General features: G+C 42.0%; 1 protein-coding gene across 1 annotated transcript in view; it reads left to right on the forward strand.

The window, feature by feature from the left end:
- Nucleotides 1-220: 220 nt before the first annotated feature.
- Nucleotides 221-17,400, forward strand: part of LOC141575600 (uncharacterized) — a 63,329-nt gene continuing 46,149 nt past the window's right edge. Inside the window, exons 1-2 of the mRNA XM_074355173.1 lie at nucleotides 221-292; nucleotides 1,038-1,557. Of these exons, the coding sequence (XP_074211274.1) occupies nucleotides 221-292; nucleotides 1,038-1,557 (592 nt within the window). The remainder of the gene's footprint in view (nucleotides 293-1,037; nucleotides 1,558-17,400) is intronic.

The raw sequence follows: 17,400 nt of genomic DNA on the forward strand, positions 1-17,400 counted from the left end.
TAGAGAAGACCATGATGAAATGATAACTATGACTAATCCACTTCCCACAGTCCCTGGATGACAGCTTCTAGACCTGTGATGGTGCCGGAGCTCCCTGCTGTCACACCTCCCCCTGCCTAAACCCATCTCTCCTTTAGACCCTCCCTCTTCAACTCTAGACTACTGTCAACTATCTACTTGACATTTCTGCTTGCGTGTCTAAAAACACCTTAAAGTCAGCATGACAAAAAGTGAATTTCTGATCTTTTCTCCTAAATCAACTCCACCTGAGCATTCTTCATCTTGGTCAATGGTGACGCTATCCTTCCGATTATTCAGGCCAAGACCCTCAGAGTCGTTCCTGCCTCCTCTCTGTCTCACGCCCTCCATCCACTCTGGTTCTGACCAGTTCTCACTACCTCACTGCTGCCAACTCTGTCTGAGCCCGATCATTTTCCCTCTCTTGTCTTGCTTCAGGAGCTTCCTAACTCAGCTTGCTTTCTGCTTACGAATCTCATTTTCAGTCTATTCTCAACAAAGACGTCAAAGAGGTCCTTTTTGTAAGTCAGCCCATGTCATTTTTTCCTCAAAACACTCCACTGGCTCCCCATTTCACTCAGAGAGAAGTTAAATGCTCCGTCTCCTTTACCCCCGACCTTCCTGCATATTCCACTGCTCCAAGCCACACCCTGCCAAGCCGCCCCCATGCCCCTCCTCTTCCAAGGTCACCCCCTCCATGCCTCACCCCCATAACTTCTCTGGTCTCATCTTTATTACTCTTGCTCCTCCTGGTCCCTCCACTCCAGCCACACCAGCCTCTGGGCTGAACCTCCAACTCTCTTGGCACGCTTCTAAATTATACCATCTGACTGGGTGGTCCCCTCTGCATGGACCACCCCAGCCAGATTTCTAACTCTCTCACATCATCAGGAAGGACTTTGCTCAAATGTCCCTTCTTAATACTCATCCTGGGTAAAATGGAAAAATAGCTGCGACCTAGACATCTCTCCCCATCCACTCTCGCCTGTGGATTTGCAGAGGAATATTTCTAGACATAGACCAGCGGGAGGGGCGCTCGGAACTCCCGCGAGACTGGATGCCCACGGGGCGCGGGAAACCCGGTTGCCGCCTGTGCCCCGGCCGTCTGCACGGAGGCTGCGCGAAGCGAGGCTGTGAGAGGCCTGAGGAGGCTGGTGGGAGCCCCGGCGGTCTTCCTCAGACAGTCTGGGAGGCCGAAAGCCCCTGAATGGGTGGGCGCTGCGCCGTCCAGCCGGCCGGGCCTAGGGAGCTTGCTCCCGACGCCGAGAACTGTTCTACGCGGAGCGCGGCACCTGGCCCTCCGGGCGGCCCAGGCTCCGTGCCCGGGACGCGGAGGGGACCGCTGGGCCTGGCGTCCTGCCGCCTCCGCCCAGGCTCGGAGAGCGTGGCCTCGCGGCCTCGCTGCCCCGGGGGCGCTGCAAAGAGTGGGGAGGGCCCGACGAGGGGGCCGCAAGCGGACACCTCAGCGACAGAGGTCTAGACGCGCCCGCGCGACGGTTGGTGGCTGCCAGCCGGAAGCACTGGAGCTAGCGATGCTGGGTTAGTGTAATTGCCTCATGCGTGGGTTTTGTTTGTTTGTTTGAACAAAAGCAAAAAAAAGAATAGATGGGTTCAAGGTATACGCACTTGAATTTCTATTGCCAAACTATCACCCGGAAAGATTCTCCTAATTTACATTTTACCACTAGTGTGTTAATTCCTTGCTCAAAACCGTTGATAACACTGCATTATTAAAAAACAAAGCAAAACAAAACAAAACGAACTTTACCAATTCCTTGCTCCAAACCATTGGTAACACTGCATTACTAAAAAACAACAAAAACAACAACAACAAAAAACTAAAAACTTTGCCAACCTTATAAGCAGTTATGTATTATTACTGTTTTAGTTTATATACCTTTGATAACTATTGAGGATGAACATCTTTTTACATCTTTATTGGTAATTTGCAATGTTTACTTTTACAAATTGTCCTTTGTCTATTTTTCTTTCTTAAAAATTGCCAAGTTATAAAAGCTCTTTTTGAATTAACCATTTCTTAGCATTTTGCATTGCACTTAGGTTACTTTTTTATCTTTTTTTTTGTGATTTCTTTTGGTCATGTGATAATTAAAGTGTTCATTTAACTGTGTTAAATGTTAGTTTTTTTGTCATGTGAAAAATTTAGGTGTTAAAGGTTTATGTCTACTGTCTTCTTTCATGGGATCGAATGTTGCTGTTTTGCTTAAAAATGTGTCTCTTACTTCTTTTATGAGTATTTATCCATATTTTCAACTAAGTTTTCTGATTTTATTGTTTCATCGAAATATTTATCTAATCTGGAGTTTATTCAGGTTTAACATGTGTGAAAGGTTGCAAAAATGGCTGCAATTCTTCATGCTTCTCAGTATGCCCACCCTCCTTGCAATGTGAAGTTGCAGCTCTGCCCACAAGGAGGTGGAATCTGTTTCCCACATCTGAAGTCTGGGCTGGCCTTGTAACTTGCCTTGACCAATAGAATGGTGTGAGAGTCACAGTGTGCCATTGCAAGGCTAGACCTTAGGAGACCCTTCGTGCTTCTGCTTGCTCTCTGGGGACCCTACAGGGCCATTCTGTTAACAGCCTGCTGGGTGAGGAGATGCACGTGGCCTTGTTTGTTGCTCTCCATCACTCCAGCTGACCGCGAGTCAGTTTCCAGAGATGTGGGTGAGGTTATCTTGGACCAGCTAATCCCTAGCCAAGATATCAGATGAGCAGTAGCTGACAGCAGCAGATGGGTGAATGAGAGCCAAGACCAGGAGAAGTGCTCCTCTGCTGAGTCCAGCCCAAATTGCTGTCCATCAGAAAAGTGAACTAAATAAGTGGTGGTGGTTTTTAAGCCCCTGAGATTTGGAGCTTGCCTGGTTATGTAGTAAAAGGTAACTGATGTATGAAGTAGGGAATCCTATTTTATTTATCTAAGGGTTAGCATGCAGTCTAACATCATTACTGAATAATTCATCTTCTTGCCACTGATTTGAAATGTCACTTTTATTTCAAATATATTGTCTTGGTTCTGCCTCTGGATTCTCCGTTACATTCTAGTGATTTGTCTGTTCTTTGTGTAATAGCCTTACTCAATAATATGTTTCAGTATCTGGAATGATAAGTCTCACTTCATTATTCTTTTTCTCCTACAGTTCTTAGCTATTCTTGTATTTTTATTCTTCCAGATGAATTTGGTATTTTTTTCCATATTACAAAAAATATATATGTTGGGCTTTTGAATGGAGTGTTACTAAACATAAAATCTGAAAAGTATTGACAGTTTAAAAATATTGTGCTATCTAGAAATATAATATTTTGAATAATTTATTAAGTCATATTTTATATATTTTAGAAGATTTTATAGTTTTCCTCATGTAGCTTTCTCATATTTCTTATTAAATTGATGCTTGGGTATTTTCATTGAAAGAAGGATTTTTTCATTGTAATTTATAGTTAATTATGTTTGATTTTAAGAAAACTTGACCTATATTAATTTTATAACTGACTACCTTACCGAGCTCTCTGTTTTTAGAGTAATGTTTAAAGTTGGATTTTTAAGCTGTGCAAATCATGTCACTGCAAATAATGATAACGTTTCCTCCTTTCCAATATTTTATTTTGTCATTGCATCTTATCGCTTTGGTTAGCCCTTTGAGGATAACGTCAAAGAATAGTGGTGAAAAGGTCACCCTTTTCTCAATCTTGCCTGTACTGTTTCCTTTAAACAAGATCACAACTCTTTGAGAGCAGACTCCATGTCTTGTTCTTTTATTCTTTCTCCCTTGATTCTTAGCACATTGCCTTGTTTATATTTGTCTGTAAGCAAATATTTAGTAATTCAAGGATCAAACACTTATTGCAGACCTTCTTTGTGTCAGATGTTGTACAGGAAACTAGGTGTGCAAAGATTAAGTCCTCCAGTTTTAGGGGCTTTTAAATCCGTTTATATTGTGCGGACTTTGGAGTTGGCTAGAACCAGGGCCAAACCTTGGCTTTGTGTTTTATATGTTGTGGGGCTTTGGAAATTTTATGTCACCTTTTAAATTTCAACTTTATCCCTTCCCCAAATATGGAAATTAATAGTAACCCTCTCATGAGTTTCTTGGGAAGATAAGAATACATGTATAAGAGCATACTGAAGGATTTCTGAGTAAATGAACAGAAACAGGAAATACAGAAAGAACTATGGTGGAGGGAGGGGACTATGGGCTTAGATTTGGATGTGCTGAGTTCAAAATTTCTGTGGAAATCTAAATGAAGCTATATGTTGGGCAGTTGAATATACAGATCTGGAATTTGGAGAGATTTAAATTTATGAATATGCTATTTAGGTCTTTAATGTTTTAAGGCCCAGAAAATCACTCTGGTCACCATAAAGAGGGTTTTTTTGGGGTAAGTAGGTGGGAAGGGAAAAACATATGAAGCCAAACTGAGGATAGAAAACCCCCAGAATGGAGGCAGCTCAGGGATGGGGGAGTTATCAGGAGAGGTAAGTGCCACAGAGTGGTCTGGGGTCAGCATTTAGAAGGCCACCGGTGCCCTCTCAGGAGCAGCTCCATTGGAGGTGGGAGAGGAGGCGTGACTGCAGTGCATGTGGGAGGCCAGAAAGGAGAGAGCAGCTATGCGGGGAGGATAGAGGTGAGCGCCATGCTGTCCGGTGGCCCGGTGGGTGGTTCATAGCTGAGACCCAAGCAGTATCCATGACTGGGGTTCAGATATGTCTCTGGGAATCTCTTCTGTGGGTGGCCACATCTAAGTCTTTATTTTGGGACCTGAGACACTCCTTTGACAGGCAGCCAGCAGATTATAGCCCCCAGTGAGGATCTCCCCACTGGGTGATGGAATGCAAAGTGGTTTTGGTACACTGAGGATTCCAGAGAATTCAGAGTACCTTTGGCTTCTCAGTGGTTCCAGAACATCAGCACAGTGGACATAGGCTGCAGCGCTTGGCAAATGGGACAGTACCTAGCAGAAAAAGCATTGGGTCCAGGCATGATCATGATGTTCAGTGAGAGCGTCAGTGCCTAGAGGATGCAGTGGTACCTGGAAGAAATGATACAGGTGCTTTCCAGAGCAGGCAGGTCCCAAAGGGTGTGGTGGTACCTTCCAGCATCATAGGAGGTGGTGGCAGGGGGACTTTGCCTGATAGTTGACTAGGCTTGCCTGTGAGTACATTTAAGACAGTGCTTGGGGATTCTCAGAAATACACAGGGGGCCCTTGAGGGGCTTAGGGTCTTGTGTGTCAGTTAAGTGTAAGAGCAAGCCAAATGTGGGTAATGAGTATTCCTGTGATCCCTTGTGCACCATGAGCCAGGCTGTACCTGAGGCAACATGGGTTATCAGGTGAAAAAAACTGTCCCTAAATTGGCCACAGGAGCCGTAGCAGAACAACCATTTGCTACTATCTCTGGGATTGTCTCTGCATGGAAGGTGTTTTAGCAGGACACACACACACACACACACACACACACACACACGGAAAGTGTTTTAGCAGGACACACACACACACATGTGTTCTAGGGTGAAATCATCCAGAGACAGTGGGTTAAAGAATACTGAACAGCTTTTCTTACATAGACCCTTTTACGAAGGGTCTCTGGTATCCTGATCCATCTGAGTCAAACTTGTTGAGCACGTTCTTGTTGAGCAGGTATCTGGTGCACTGGGTACAGTGGTGAATGCCAGAGACATGGCAGTCTAGTAGGGGACACAGTGCTAATAAAGATTATGAATCTCTAGGAGGAGGTGTAGAGAATTCAACATTCCCCAAACTTACACCATGAATCCTTTCTGGAGGAACACCTGTAACACCTTCTGTGTTTGGGACACTGTGCAGTATTGAAGGAAAAGAAGTGGGAGGAAAGCTGGGAGGGTGGGGTATGGATATTTGGGCTCTGAGTAAAGGACATTAAACGAGTTAAGGAAAGACAAGGAAAGAAACAGTACACACCATGGAAAGTGTTTGTAAATGAACAATAAAGCCTGAATGGGTGTGAGGTGAGAGGAGACTGAATTGCTCTCCCCATCCAGAGCCCTTCTCTTTTTCTTTCTTTCCTTTCGTCTTTTGCTTGCATCGCCTCCAGGTCAATAAACCTATGACCAGAAAATCCACGGACTCTTGAGTGGGTGGCGCCTTATTTTGGTCACCACATTTTGTGGTTAGGATGTCCAGCCCGGAACCAGAGAGGGACGCCATCCTGCCTCTGGGCGTCAGGTGGCGCTCACACACCGTCAGAGAAGTTTTTGCAAACTGCCTCAGTCTGAAGTTTCTGTTTTACCAAAGGGGAAAGCTGTGGCTTTCTGCAAAATTCTGCAACAAATTGATTGCCTGCAGACTTATGCGCCAGAGCTCAGTTCTCCAAAGGAGGGTCTAATACTCACATGAAAACCTAATTGTAAAACACCCAGCTCAGGCTGGACTGAAGGCCAAATCCTGTTTCTGTGAACGCAGCTACACTGTCTCGTCTTGCTTGGTCTTTGTGCCTTTTAAACAGCTTTCTTACAGGGAATGTAAAGACCAGAGGAACAGCAGAGAAGGAGAGCTGGAGAGAGGGTGTTGTCTGGACTCGGGACTTGGGAATCACTGCTGACCTACAGAGAAATCTGGGACGCAGGTACTTTGGACAGATCACTTGCCCTGAGCAAGCCTGGGTTCCTTCACGTAAGGAAGGAGGACGCTGCCTCAGTGCTTTTGGATCTTTGGGGAGATGGACTTTTCCTGTGTCCTGTCAGCTCTCATCTCCTTCCTCTGCAACAGCTCTTGTGCCTTGATCTCTCTTCTCTGGCTTTCTGTCCTCTGTTATTCCTGGACTCTTCGTGATCAGTCTGTGGGGGTGAAGTGGGTAATACAGAACAGCAAAATAAAACAGCGCACAACGCGACAGGCTGTGCCTCTTACCACCTGAGCCAGTGCCCTCTCTGAGCCTCAGCGTACTTATCTGTAAAGCGAGCTTTACAGTGCGTACTTGGAAAGGTTGTTTTTATAAGAATTGAAGAAAATAATAAATATATGGTGAATCATTTGCTTTCTTATCCCTCTGAATAAACAACAAATACAGACTAACACTCGCCAAGAATTTGAGTTTAAAATCTTCATTGATTCATTTTCAGTCTCAGCACTTCTAAGCCATCTGTTTTGTTTCTTTTCACTTGGGCTGGCTCTTTGTGACATGACTGCTTTTCCATTCATTCGTTTATGAAACAAATATTTATTGAGCATCTTATATGCTCCAGGCACTGTACTAGGTACTACTGAGTATATGGCAACAAGAACAAAATCCCTGATCTCATGGAATGCATATTTAGTGACAGAAATAAATAAAAAGCAAGTAAATAAACAATGCATAATTACAAATATTTACTATGAACGAAAAGTACCTTGATTTAAAAAATATAACGAGGGGAGGGATATCTTAGGATGGTCAGGGGAGGCCTTTTTGGGGCAGTGAACTAAAAATACAGAGGAGGTGGAGGTGAAAGTGAATACTCTCCTGCAGAGCAGGCTGGGAAACACTCTGTGGACACCTGCTGAAAGATTTTATTTTTCGTCTTTAAATAATAAGTAACAGCTATGCTTATAATAATGTAATAAAATCCATTCTATAACATTTTACAGTTTATATTAACATATTTCTTTGGAAATTTTTGTCAAGTGTATCTTTTTACCCTAGTGCTTTATTTTCAGCCTGGTCTGTAGAAGGTATCCAAAAAATGCTTGCTGAATGAATAAATGGTTACACGATCCCCAAAATAGGCAAGGCAGGGGTTACTGCCCCATTTCAGGGGTGTTGAATTCCTTATCCCTGTCCTTATGGTTCAGAAGGGGATAGAACTAGAACTAGAATCCTGATTTTGTTTTTGTTTTTGTTTTTTGACTTTTACTTCAGTGATCTTTTTAGTATTTCAGTCTTTGGACTTAAAGTCTCATCCTTGTTTTTATGAAAGTTCTCATCAACATATTAGAGTGTTTAGGCGAGACACAGGCCATATATCTGACGGAAAACCAGTGCAATCTTGTAGGGAATAAGTTGTTTTTAGGTAACAATGGTGTTAACCCGAGTGCAATATCCACACCACCTACACTCCACCCATAAAATCCTGGGCAGGTTTACACCTGCCAATTGCTGATTCTTGGGTGTGTTTCACAAACCAATGATTAGCTCTGAAATTCTAATGCTTCTATGAGTTGTTATGAAAGAATGATTCCAAAGCATCAGGAAGGATGTAGCAGCAGCATTGTGCGTGTTGTAGAAAATCAATGAATATTTCAGGAGTGGAAGTGGATCTCTTCACATTCCCATCTGTACTCACTCCTCTTCTGTAGGAGGTGAAATTCAGAAAGATCTCATGGGTATCTCATGTGTTGGTGGATTAGTAGATAACTAAAGAAATGCCTGAATAGAATGATTTGAAGATAAGATATCTGGTCAAAAAAAAATCTCGTGGGGATCTGGAATGCCACCCAATGGCTTTGTTTCCTCATTTTAGGTAGAATCTTTGCCTCGCAGCCTTTCTTTGAATACAAACCTACTAATCACTGTGCTAGAGTCTAGCAGGGATGCAAAGAAGAATAGGAGTTCTCCCACCCAATACATTCATTCATTCATTCATTCTACAAGTATTTCCTGAACATACTACATGCCAAACACTGTGCTAGGCTCTGGATGAGTCAAACAGCTAACATTTTGAATGCTCACTACAGGCAGACACTGTTCAAAGTGCTTTTTATGTGTTAACTCATAGGCTCACAACCCCCCTTGATAAATCAGAAGGTGAGGTCCAGAGAGGTTAGGTGATTTTCCTGAGGTCACACTGCTAGAGAATAGCAGTGACAGGACTCAGACTTGGGCCTTCTGGCTCCGGAACCGGAGCCTTAACAGAGTCCCTCCCCTGGGCTCCTAGTCCCTCCTGTCCCTGGGGGAGACAGAAATGTAAAGAGATGAACGAGAGTCCAAAAGGGCTGTGGTCCAAGGGGAAACAGGCAGGACTCCCGGAGCTGGCTGCCTGGAGCAGCTGGGGAGCTGTCACCAGGCAGGAGACAGTGACGCCGGAGCCACGGCTTAGTCACAGAACACAAAACAGCACCTCTTTTCCTCACTGACTCACTTTGCTATTAAGGTGTATCATGCCACTGAGGTTACTTTGGTAACACAATTTTTAATTATTTTAAAAGTAATATAAATAAATAAGGTACTAATTGAAGCAGTGAGTGCCATTTGGGTTGGGGAGACATGGCAGGTACATCGTGTGTGAGGAGTCTCACTTACTTTTCTCTCTCAACCCTTTTGTTCTCTGGGTCAGTTGTGGGGGCTGAGCCACAGTGGAAATCTCCAGACACTGGTAGCTCTCCCAGGACCACGTGGGCCCGATTACACCACTAGAAATGGAAAGGAAAGTTGAAGGGGGAAGGAGATGGATAAATTCAGCCACACCATCGTGCGACTATCTGTTAATTCTCTACATGCTCCTTATCCCTCACAATCTTGCATCTTCCATCTCCTTCCCTGAAGTACAATGTCATCGCTTACTCCCGACTGTCTGTAGTCCTAAAGGACACAGCTCATAGCCTATCTCTTTAAAGAAGCCCCTCTTACCACCAGCCCCGATCCCCCTCATGTCAAACTCCTATGGTGCTTAGGACCTACACCATCCATCTCACTGGTGAACAGACACTGCTTTGAATAGCTGATATGTTCATATTATGACATTATATTTCATATCTCTTCAAACTCAACTCAGTACCCATTTCCTTGACCAGAAGCTTCTACTTAACTATATACATCTAGGGTAAGACTTTCTTTTAAAGCCAAGGAGATCTTAAATGTGCGTCTGCAAATTTCTCTCCTTTTAAGCTTGTCAGCAAGTTGATTTTCCTAATCCTATTTTGCTTAATAATCAGTTCCTCTTGTGATAGAATGCTAACACTTTTGCATAAACTTCATTTACATTAAAGTTACAAAAGTTTATATGCATCAGCATGGTTGTTGCCCCTTTTGAGAATATTGCATTGTTTTGTGTACACTTAAAAATTCTTTTCCTCATAAAATATATATAAACATACAATTTACCATCTTTACCATTTGCCTATACTTTTAAAATCTCCAAGATTTTGAGCTAAATATTCTGAATACATTTATTTCTTTTTATACTTCTAATATTTCATAAATGTATAAAGCTTCATATTATCATTCATTAAGTGCATCCTATTGGGACATTCTTGCCTCCTTTTTGCTGTTCTGTGATAAAAGTGAAAACACACATAAGGAATATATTTACATAATAAATTCATTACAATTTAACTTTTGTGTTCCAGATTAATTCTAGATTCTGAAAGTTTAATCGATAAGTTCCCAGTTATGAACAACTGCACCAAGCTCGTCGCACTCTGCTTTTTACCTCCACACTTTTCTAGGTCTCAAATATTGTCAGTACTTACAGCTGGGGTTCAGTTACTTTTGATATTACTTTAGATTTTAAATCTAAGTAATACTAATAATATGAACATCACTACTACTAGTAGCTAACACTTGTCAAACACTTACTATGTTGCCAGGGATTATTATAAGTGATCTACACAGAGTGGTTTATGGACTCAAAACATTAGTTCCAGTCAGTGTCCATGCAGAGTGACAGTTTATACCGTCTCGTGGAGTTAGACCAGCAGTAGGTACAGTTGTCTCTTGTCCTCCCCGGGTTTGTTCTTGGGATATAAGGCACAAATATCAAAGTTCACCAAGAAGTAAGTGAGTAGCAGACTATACTAGACTGGAAATTCCTTGAATTATTTGTTTTTGATGCCCCAAGTGCTACTTAGCACCCAAATGTTTGAGAAATGAATTAATAAATATTATTTCATTATGGCCTAATAAAATACAGGATCATGATGGGCTTTGAAATGGCAGGGGAAATAGCTATGCAGGAAGCTGAGTTTGCAGCTAAAACATACCTGCTGTTAGGGAGGTAAGTCAAGGAAAACAGCTATTTCCGTCAAGGGAAAATTTAAAGTACATGATATTGGCTTCGTGCGTGATTGCAAATGTCAAAATTCCATTAATTTGATTTTTAAAGTTTAAGGTATTCTGCCATTTGGTTACTCAGTATATGAATAGAATGACATTTATTCTACTTGGCTCTCTGTAAGCTGCACATGCACATTTGTTTGAAGGGTATCATTTATCCCTTTAATGAGTATTTTAGGAGTGCACCATGTTGGGCTAAATAGGATGTGTGAACTAAAGGAACAGAACTCTGAAATTTAGACACTAATGGAAGACAGACCTGATAAACATGAAAGTCTTAAGGTATAATGAAAAACAGTGTGGGGTTAAGTGGCAACGAGTGATACAGACAGGATGATGCATCCACAGAGTTCAGAGAAGGGAGCGGATGATCAGCTGAGGCCTGATGAGGAAGGTACGATTCTGTTCATACTTGAACTGCAGGGAGGGGAAGAAGAGGGGCCTTTAGGAGTGGAGGTATATTGTGACCCAAAGGAGAAATTAGTAAGGTCGCACTGTCTTTTGAGGAAAGGTAAGGATATTTTCCAGTTTAGAGTGTTTTTTTTTTAAAGGTAATTTATTGAGCACATACTACATGCCAGGCATTGCACCAAGTATTAAGGTGCATCATTTAACATAATCCATCATATCACCCTGCAAAATAGTTGTTACTAAATCCAGATGAGGACACTCAGGCTGAGGGAGGTCACATCACTTGCCCAAAGTCATATAGCTAGTCAGTGACAGAGTAGACGCTTGATCTCAAGTCTCTCCCTCACAAAAGTTTGTGTGCTAACCCATCTGCTCCCATCCCAATTTTTCCAAAACAAAATATAATCCAAGTGTCAATCTCTCTCGAAGACTACGCTTCCTTTAGCATATTTAGGGGTAGGTGGTTTTATCTTGTGTTTCCCCTAAACTATTTCTCTGTAGCACATGTTCCTGCTCACTTGTCTCAGTCAGGCCCTGGGGCTCTGCTCACTTCATGGAGGTGGGCTGGGGGGTCACTGGACACTACAACCGTTGTCCTTATGATATGACCCTCTTGCCGTTGTGCTGGCTTCAGCTGAATGGTGGTGTGGAGAAGGACACAGTATCTCTTATTGCTCTGTTCCTTAATTCTTGACTATATCATCAACACGAAACATAATGAAGGAATAAACTGGAGGTTGTCTTAGTTTGGATGTAGGTTTAGTCATAGAAACAGAGACCCAGCATTAATAATGGCTTAACTATAATGGGAATTTTCCTTCACCATATAAAAGTCTGTTAGGGCAGCTCTCCTTTATGACAGAGTCTGGGGCCCAGACTTCGCTGTCGTAAGGCAGCCGCGTGTAAGGTCCAGCGTGGTGCACCGTCATGTCTATATTCTAGTAGTCTTTTTCAGGAATGGCCTGGAATTTGTGCACATCACTTTCACAACCATCTTATTGGCCAAAACTCTCTCTCTCTCTCTCCCCCACCCCAATCTCTCTCTCTATTTCTCTTCATCTCTCTGAAGGAAGTCATACCTGAAAATAGGAAAGCAAAGATTGTACCTAGATAATTATAGGACTGCATCCCTCCCAAATCCAAAGATTTGAATAGTTTGGTCTTTTCTCTTGGACTCTGGGAACAGCTATATTATGATCTAGGTTTTACAGATGACTTTTAATCGTTCATTTTTTAGTCGTTTCCTCTGTGGCAGAGATTGCTAACTATTCCTCAATATTCTTTTCATAGGCATGTAACTTCTGAGTTTCAGCAGCTGCTTGGCCACCCAGAATACAGATAGCAGTCCTCAGCCCCCCGGCAGCTAGCAGGACCGTGAGAGAGAGCGGTTCTGGTGTACAGCGGACACCTTCGTTCTGTTAAAGGACAGTGGGTGCGCTTCCTTCCACAGCAGTAGTTCTCACCCTTGCTTCTCGCCTCCAGCGCTGTCCTTTGACACGACAACCTGCAGCCATACTTTTGCCAAATTCTGGGGTTTTCTATCTAGAGTTACTCATAAGGGACATGAACAGAAAAACTGAGCATTGGCTTTTGTTGAAGTAAAGTTACGCCTTTTCATTCTCCAGCAGACCACTTGGGTAATTAATGGAATATGTATGTGCAATCCTCACACACACAGGCACACACCCATATCCCACTCACAGGGACAAAAGTTATTCTTAGATTCAATGCAATCTAAGTCCAAATTAAGGAAGAGAAATGCTTTTCAAAGCCATGATCTGCGCAGATACTGAAGCCAGCAGCATTGAGAGCGCCTTGTACTTTATGTGGAGCAGCATGAATTCCTCTTTGTTCTTGGTGGAGTCGGTTGCTCTTTTCAAACATCAGGGCCTTCTACCGCTAAGGATACTCTTCACCTGTTCAAATCAGTAACTTTGAATATACCCTTTTCCCTTTGGGTCAGGTGAAAGTTTTACCTGAGGTGTAATTCTGTCTCCCTAATCTATGAAAATCATAATAAAACAAAATATGCCATGTATTTGCTTCTTTTCAGAGTAAACCCTAAGGTCTGTGTAGATGTGGTGGTTAGAGCCATATTTCTAATTATATTTGGTTAAATGTTGTTTTATAATCTGAGAATTCTCTGAGCTTGTGCATCCTCCAGCGATGGTCATTTTTCTGGTCTGATGCAGTTTTCTTTGACAAGTCCTTTGCACGTGCTTCTATCTGGCATTGCCACATTTGAGTCCCAACTCTGCTCTGAGGATGCATTTCACTTTTCCTGTCAGCTATTAAATAGTTACTTTTAATTAAGACATTGACTTACCTTTCTGCAACAGCTCTGTTCCTCAAAAATTCCCCTCCAAGATCAGAGCATGAGTATCTAAGACAGAGATATTATATAAAAATGTAGAAGTCATAAATGACAGTCATTAAGGCAAATAGGTTTAGTTTTCCCTTTCCTCCCTCTTCTCTCCTTGCATCTTTCTTTCCAAGCAAATGACATTTTTAACTACAATAAAGTTTTTGGAATTTATGGATAATCTGGGTTTAAAAGATTACTTTATGTTAGTATGGAAATACAAGTTGAACAGATATTATAGAAGAGTGTTACAAGTGTACCCAAAGTGGCTTTTTGCTTCATGTCATTGGTAGTTTTTTTGTTTTTTGTTTTTGAAACAAATTAGAAGTGAATGTTCACCTTTGCTCGGCCTCTGCCAGCAGGTTCTGTCTGCAAACAGTAGTTCTCAAATGTAGCCATCCGTTGGGATCACTGCAGGATGTTTAGAGATGTCAGTGCCTGAGTGTCTTTCCAGGGCTTTTAAGTTAATTGGCCCTGATTGTGGCCTGGGCCTCTGGATTTAATAGATGATTTTAGCGCACAGCTGCTGTTGGAAATCTGCTCTCTACTTTTTCATAGGGATATTTCCTGAAGGATGAAATTCTGAATTATTGACTTATTTTAAAATGGTTCTAAAAACACTTATGCTTGGCCGGTAGAGAGAACAATTGGTGAGAAGCATTGAGAATTGGCTAGAATTAGGAACAGAATTGGAATTCCAAATACTCTGGATCCAAAGGGAAGCAAGACACAGATACACTACAGGGTGGGAGACAAAGTGACTGAGCCACGCAGAATCAGAGTGAGGATGCATCTCGTCGAAGCAGATGCAAGAGGGAAGGGGTGAAGGGGTGGGCTCTGCTACTCCAGCCTCTGAGGTGAAATCAGAACAGAAGAATTTAGACTTATTATTGGGAAAAGTGTACAGGAAAGGGGGACTCCCAGGCATGAGAGTAGAGTTAGAATTCTCCTCTGTCAGGCATCTGCCTTTCAGAGTTGCTTGGCTGGACCCGTGTGTTCTGAGGGACTGGGAAAGTGCAGGTTGGACCCACCCTACCTTTCCCACCCTCTCTTCTCCCTGAGCTTTTCCACCAGGGGACCGTGGACAATTCTTCCTCACAACATGGGACCATGCACAGTTCCTGCTCAGACTAAGGGGATTTAGGTTTGACTTGGACTTGCAAGCTTTCCTAGATCACTATTTACAGCTTTACCTTGTTGGTTCAGCTCATCTCTGCAATCGAGGGGTTTTAAAGGGAGCTTTTAAAAATGAGACAGGTAGAAGAAGTTGAAGAATAGGAGAAAAAATTCAAATTGGTCACTTTTGACCTATTAAAAGTTGGAGACATGGAGCCAGCTGGCAATGTATTAATACTGGGTGAACAGTATTAGTCTTACTTCACTTTACTCCCCAAAGTTACTTTTGCTCTTTGTGGACATTTATTTGGTGTTTTTCTGCATCCACTTGCTCTTCAATCATGGGTAAGATCTGATGTATGTCCAGACAGAATAATATCAAATGACTGTGTTTTGGCTCATATTACAATTCTGCTTTACAAAATAGTCTGCTTTACTAAAACATTAGATTTTTCATTTAAATGCAATACAGATATTGAGTTTGGCCTTTCTCCAGTATTTTCTGTTGGACAACAGAGGCAAGTGTGTAAAAATTATACTTGCCTCGGACCCCTGTAGTTAAGGGTTCAAATAATTCTCTTTGAAAAATTAATTAAGATCTCTGAGCCTCAGTTTCTCTTTTGTAAAGTGGAGATAGTAATAGTCTCTGTTTTATAGGGTTGCCTTTTTATTGCTGTTTTAAAAATTACTAATAGTATTTGGCTTTACAAAAACCTATTTTACAATGCTGGAACAATTTGGGGAACACCAAATGAAATGATACTAAAACTCAAAGCATAAAATAAATAAAATATCAACACTGACATAAATACACAATTGATTAATAAATAAATAGAGGGAGACTAAGCAAATCTGTGCAGAAGAATTACAAATAATTCCAAAGTCCAATCTGTTTTTCAATCCTGGTTCAAAACCAAAGTGTCTGATGATAAATAAAACAAACATTAATTTGGGAAAAGAAAAACCCAGGATGTCCTCAAGAAATCATAATAATACTTGTGAATGACAGCGAGTTAAACATCGGAGAGGTCAGGGTGTTAGAGGGAGACGTTCTTCCTTCAAAAACTATAAAAACAATATTGATAACTTTCTACTTTGGAAAACTTGAGTTTTTCACAAATTTTTTTAAGTGATTTTCAAGTTTACAATCCTGTAATACAGTGTTTTGGCTGATTCTGTAGAGACTTTTTATTGTTTCCTTTCACTTAGAAAAATGAGGCTGGGGTAGTTATGTTTTGCTGACATCAAAGAGAGTAGACTTTGACCATGTCGTTCCTCCTCTTTCTCTCCATCCCCTGCCCTTCCCTCCAGTATTGTTTTATGGGTATTCACTAACTCTTCCTTTAGCTAAAGAAGTTTTTGGAAAAGTGAAAAATATTTTATTCTCCAAAGGCTATTTCTGTTTCCCTTTTGGCCAACCCTTGAAAAGATGGGTATATTTGAAGGTGTGAAAGGGATCAGGAGAGGATCTGGGAGGACGAGGCAGTGGGTGTGTCAGGGATTTCTGCTTCTGTTAAGCAGGGCCTCAGTCATGGTCACCTCTCATCTGCCTCCCTCCCTCCCAAGAGAGAGATCATGTTTATCTGGCAGCTGTGCACCATATCCACAGGGCCTGTTAGAAGTTTGTATTTGCATAGTGCTTCTTAATGAGTGCTTTCAATAGTACTCACCTTTATATTTTGAGGACCCAGTCTTGTTAAAACTTGTTTCATGTGAAATAGTTTAGCATCAATGGCTTACTTATGTCAAAGACATAGGAGTGAAAATAGTGTGGTGGAATAAATTACTGAAATGTTAGCTGCTTGTCTTCTCCTTTTATTTCCCCTTCTTCTCTATTTGAGGATATAGCCTGGTCTAGTTTTTGTTGTTGTTGTTGTTGTTGTTGTTGTTGTTGTTGTTGGTTTTGTTGTTGTTCAGAGATTCTTGTGGGATAGAAAGGAGAAGCAGCTCTCCTTCCCTCCCTTCCTTCTTTAGCTAATGGCCAGGACAGGGAAATAGAGCCATTATTTTGTAATAAAGCTAAATGGAATATAATCTAAAACGCTGAATCACTGTGTAGTACACCTGAAACGAGTATAATATTGTAAGTCAACTATATTTCAATGAAAAAAAGAGCTAATGATAATTTCCTAGTAGGAGAAGGGACATAGATAAGGCCTATAATGGCCTGGAGAAGTTGAGGCCCAAGATTCTCCCCAAACTCATAAGAAAGGAGTTTGAGGTCTCATGGGGGGAATAAATGCATTGATTTGGAGCAATGGTTGAGGAATTGGGAAGACCCCAGAAAAATGGCACCTAAGGGAGAAGAGACATTGAGCATGAGGGTTGTCCGTCCAGGGAAAGATCCCTAGTGCCCACGTATGGCAAGGAGGCTGGGTCTCCTGCCCTTGTAGGACCACTCCAGGCTTGGAGTATGTTCACCTAAAGCTCTTCCTGCCTTTTCTGCATTCCACGTGACTCCAGAGATTC

This window comes from Camelus bactrianus, chromosome 30 (genome assembly GCF_048773025.1).
Source record: "Camelus bactrianus isolate YW-2024 breed Bactrian camel chromosome 30, ASM4877302v1, whole genome shotgun sequence".
Taxonomy (NCBI): Eukaryota; Metazoa; Chordata; class Mammalia; order Artiodactyla; family Camelidae; genus Camelus; species Camelus bactrianus.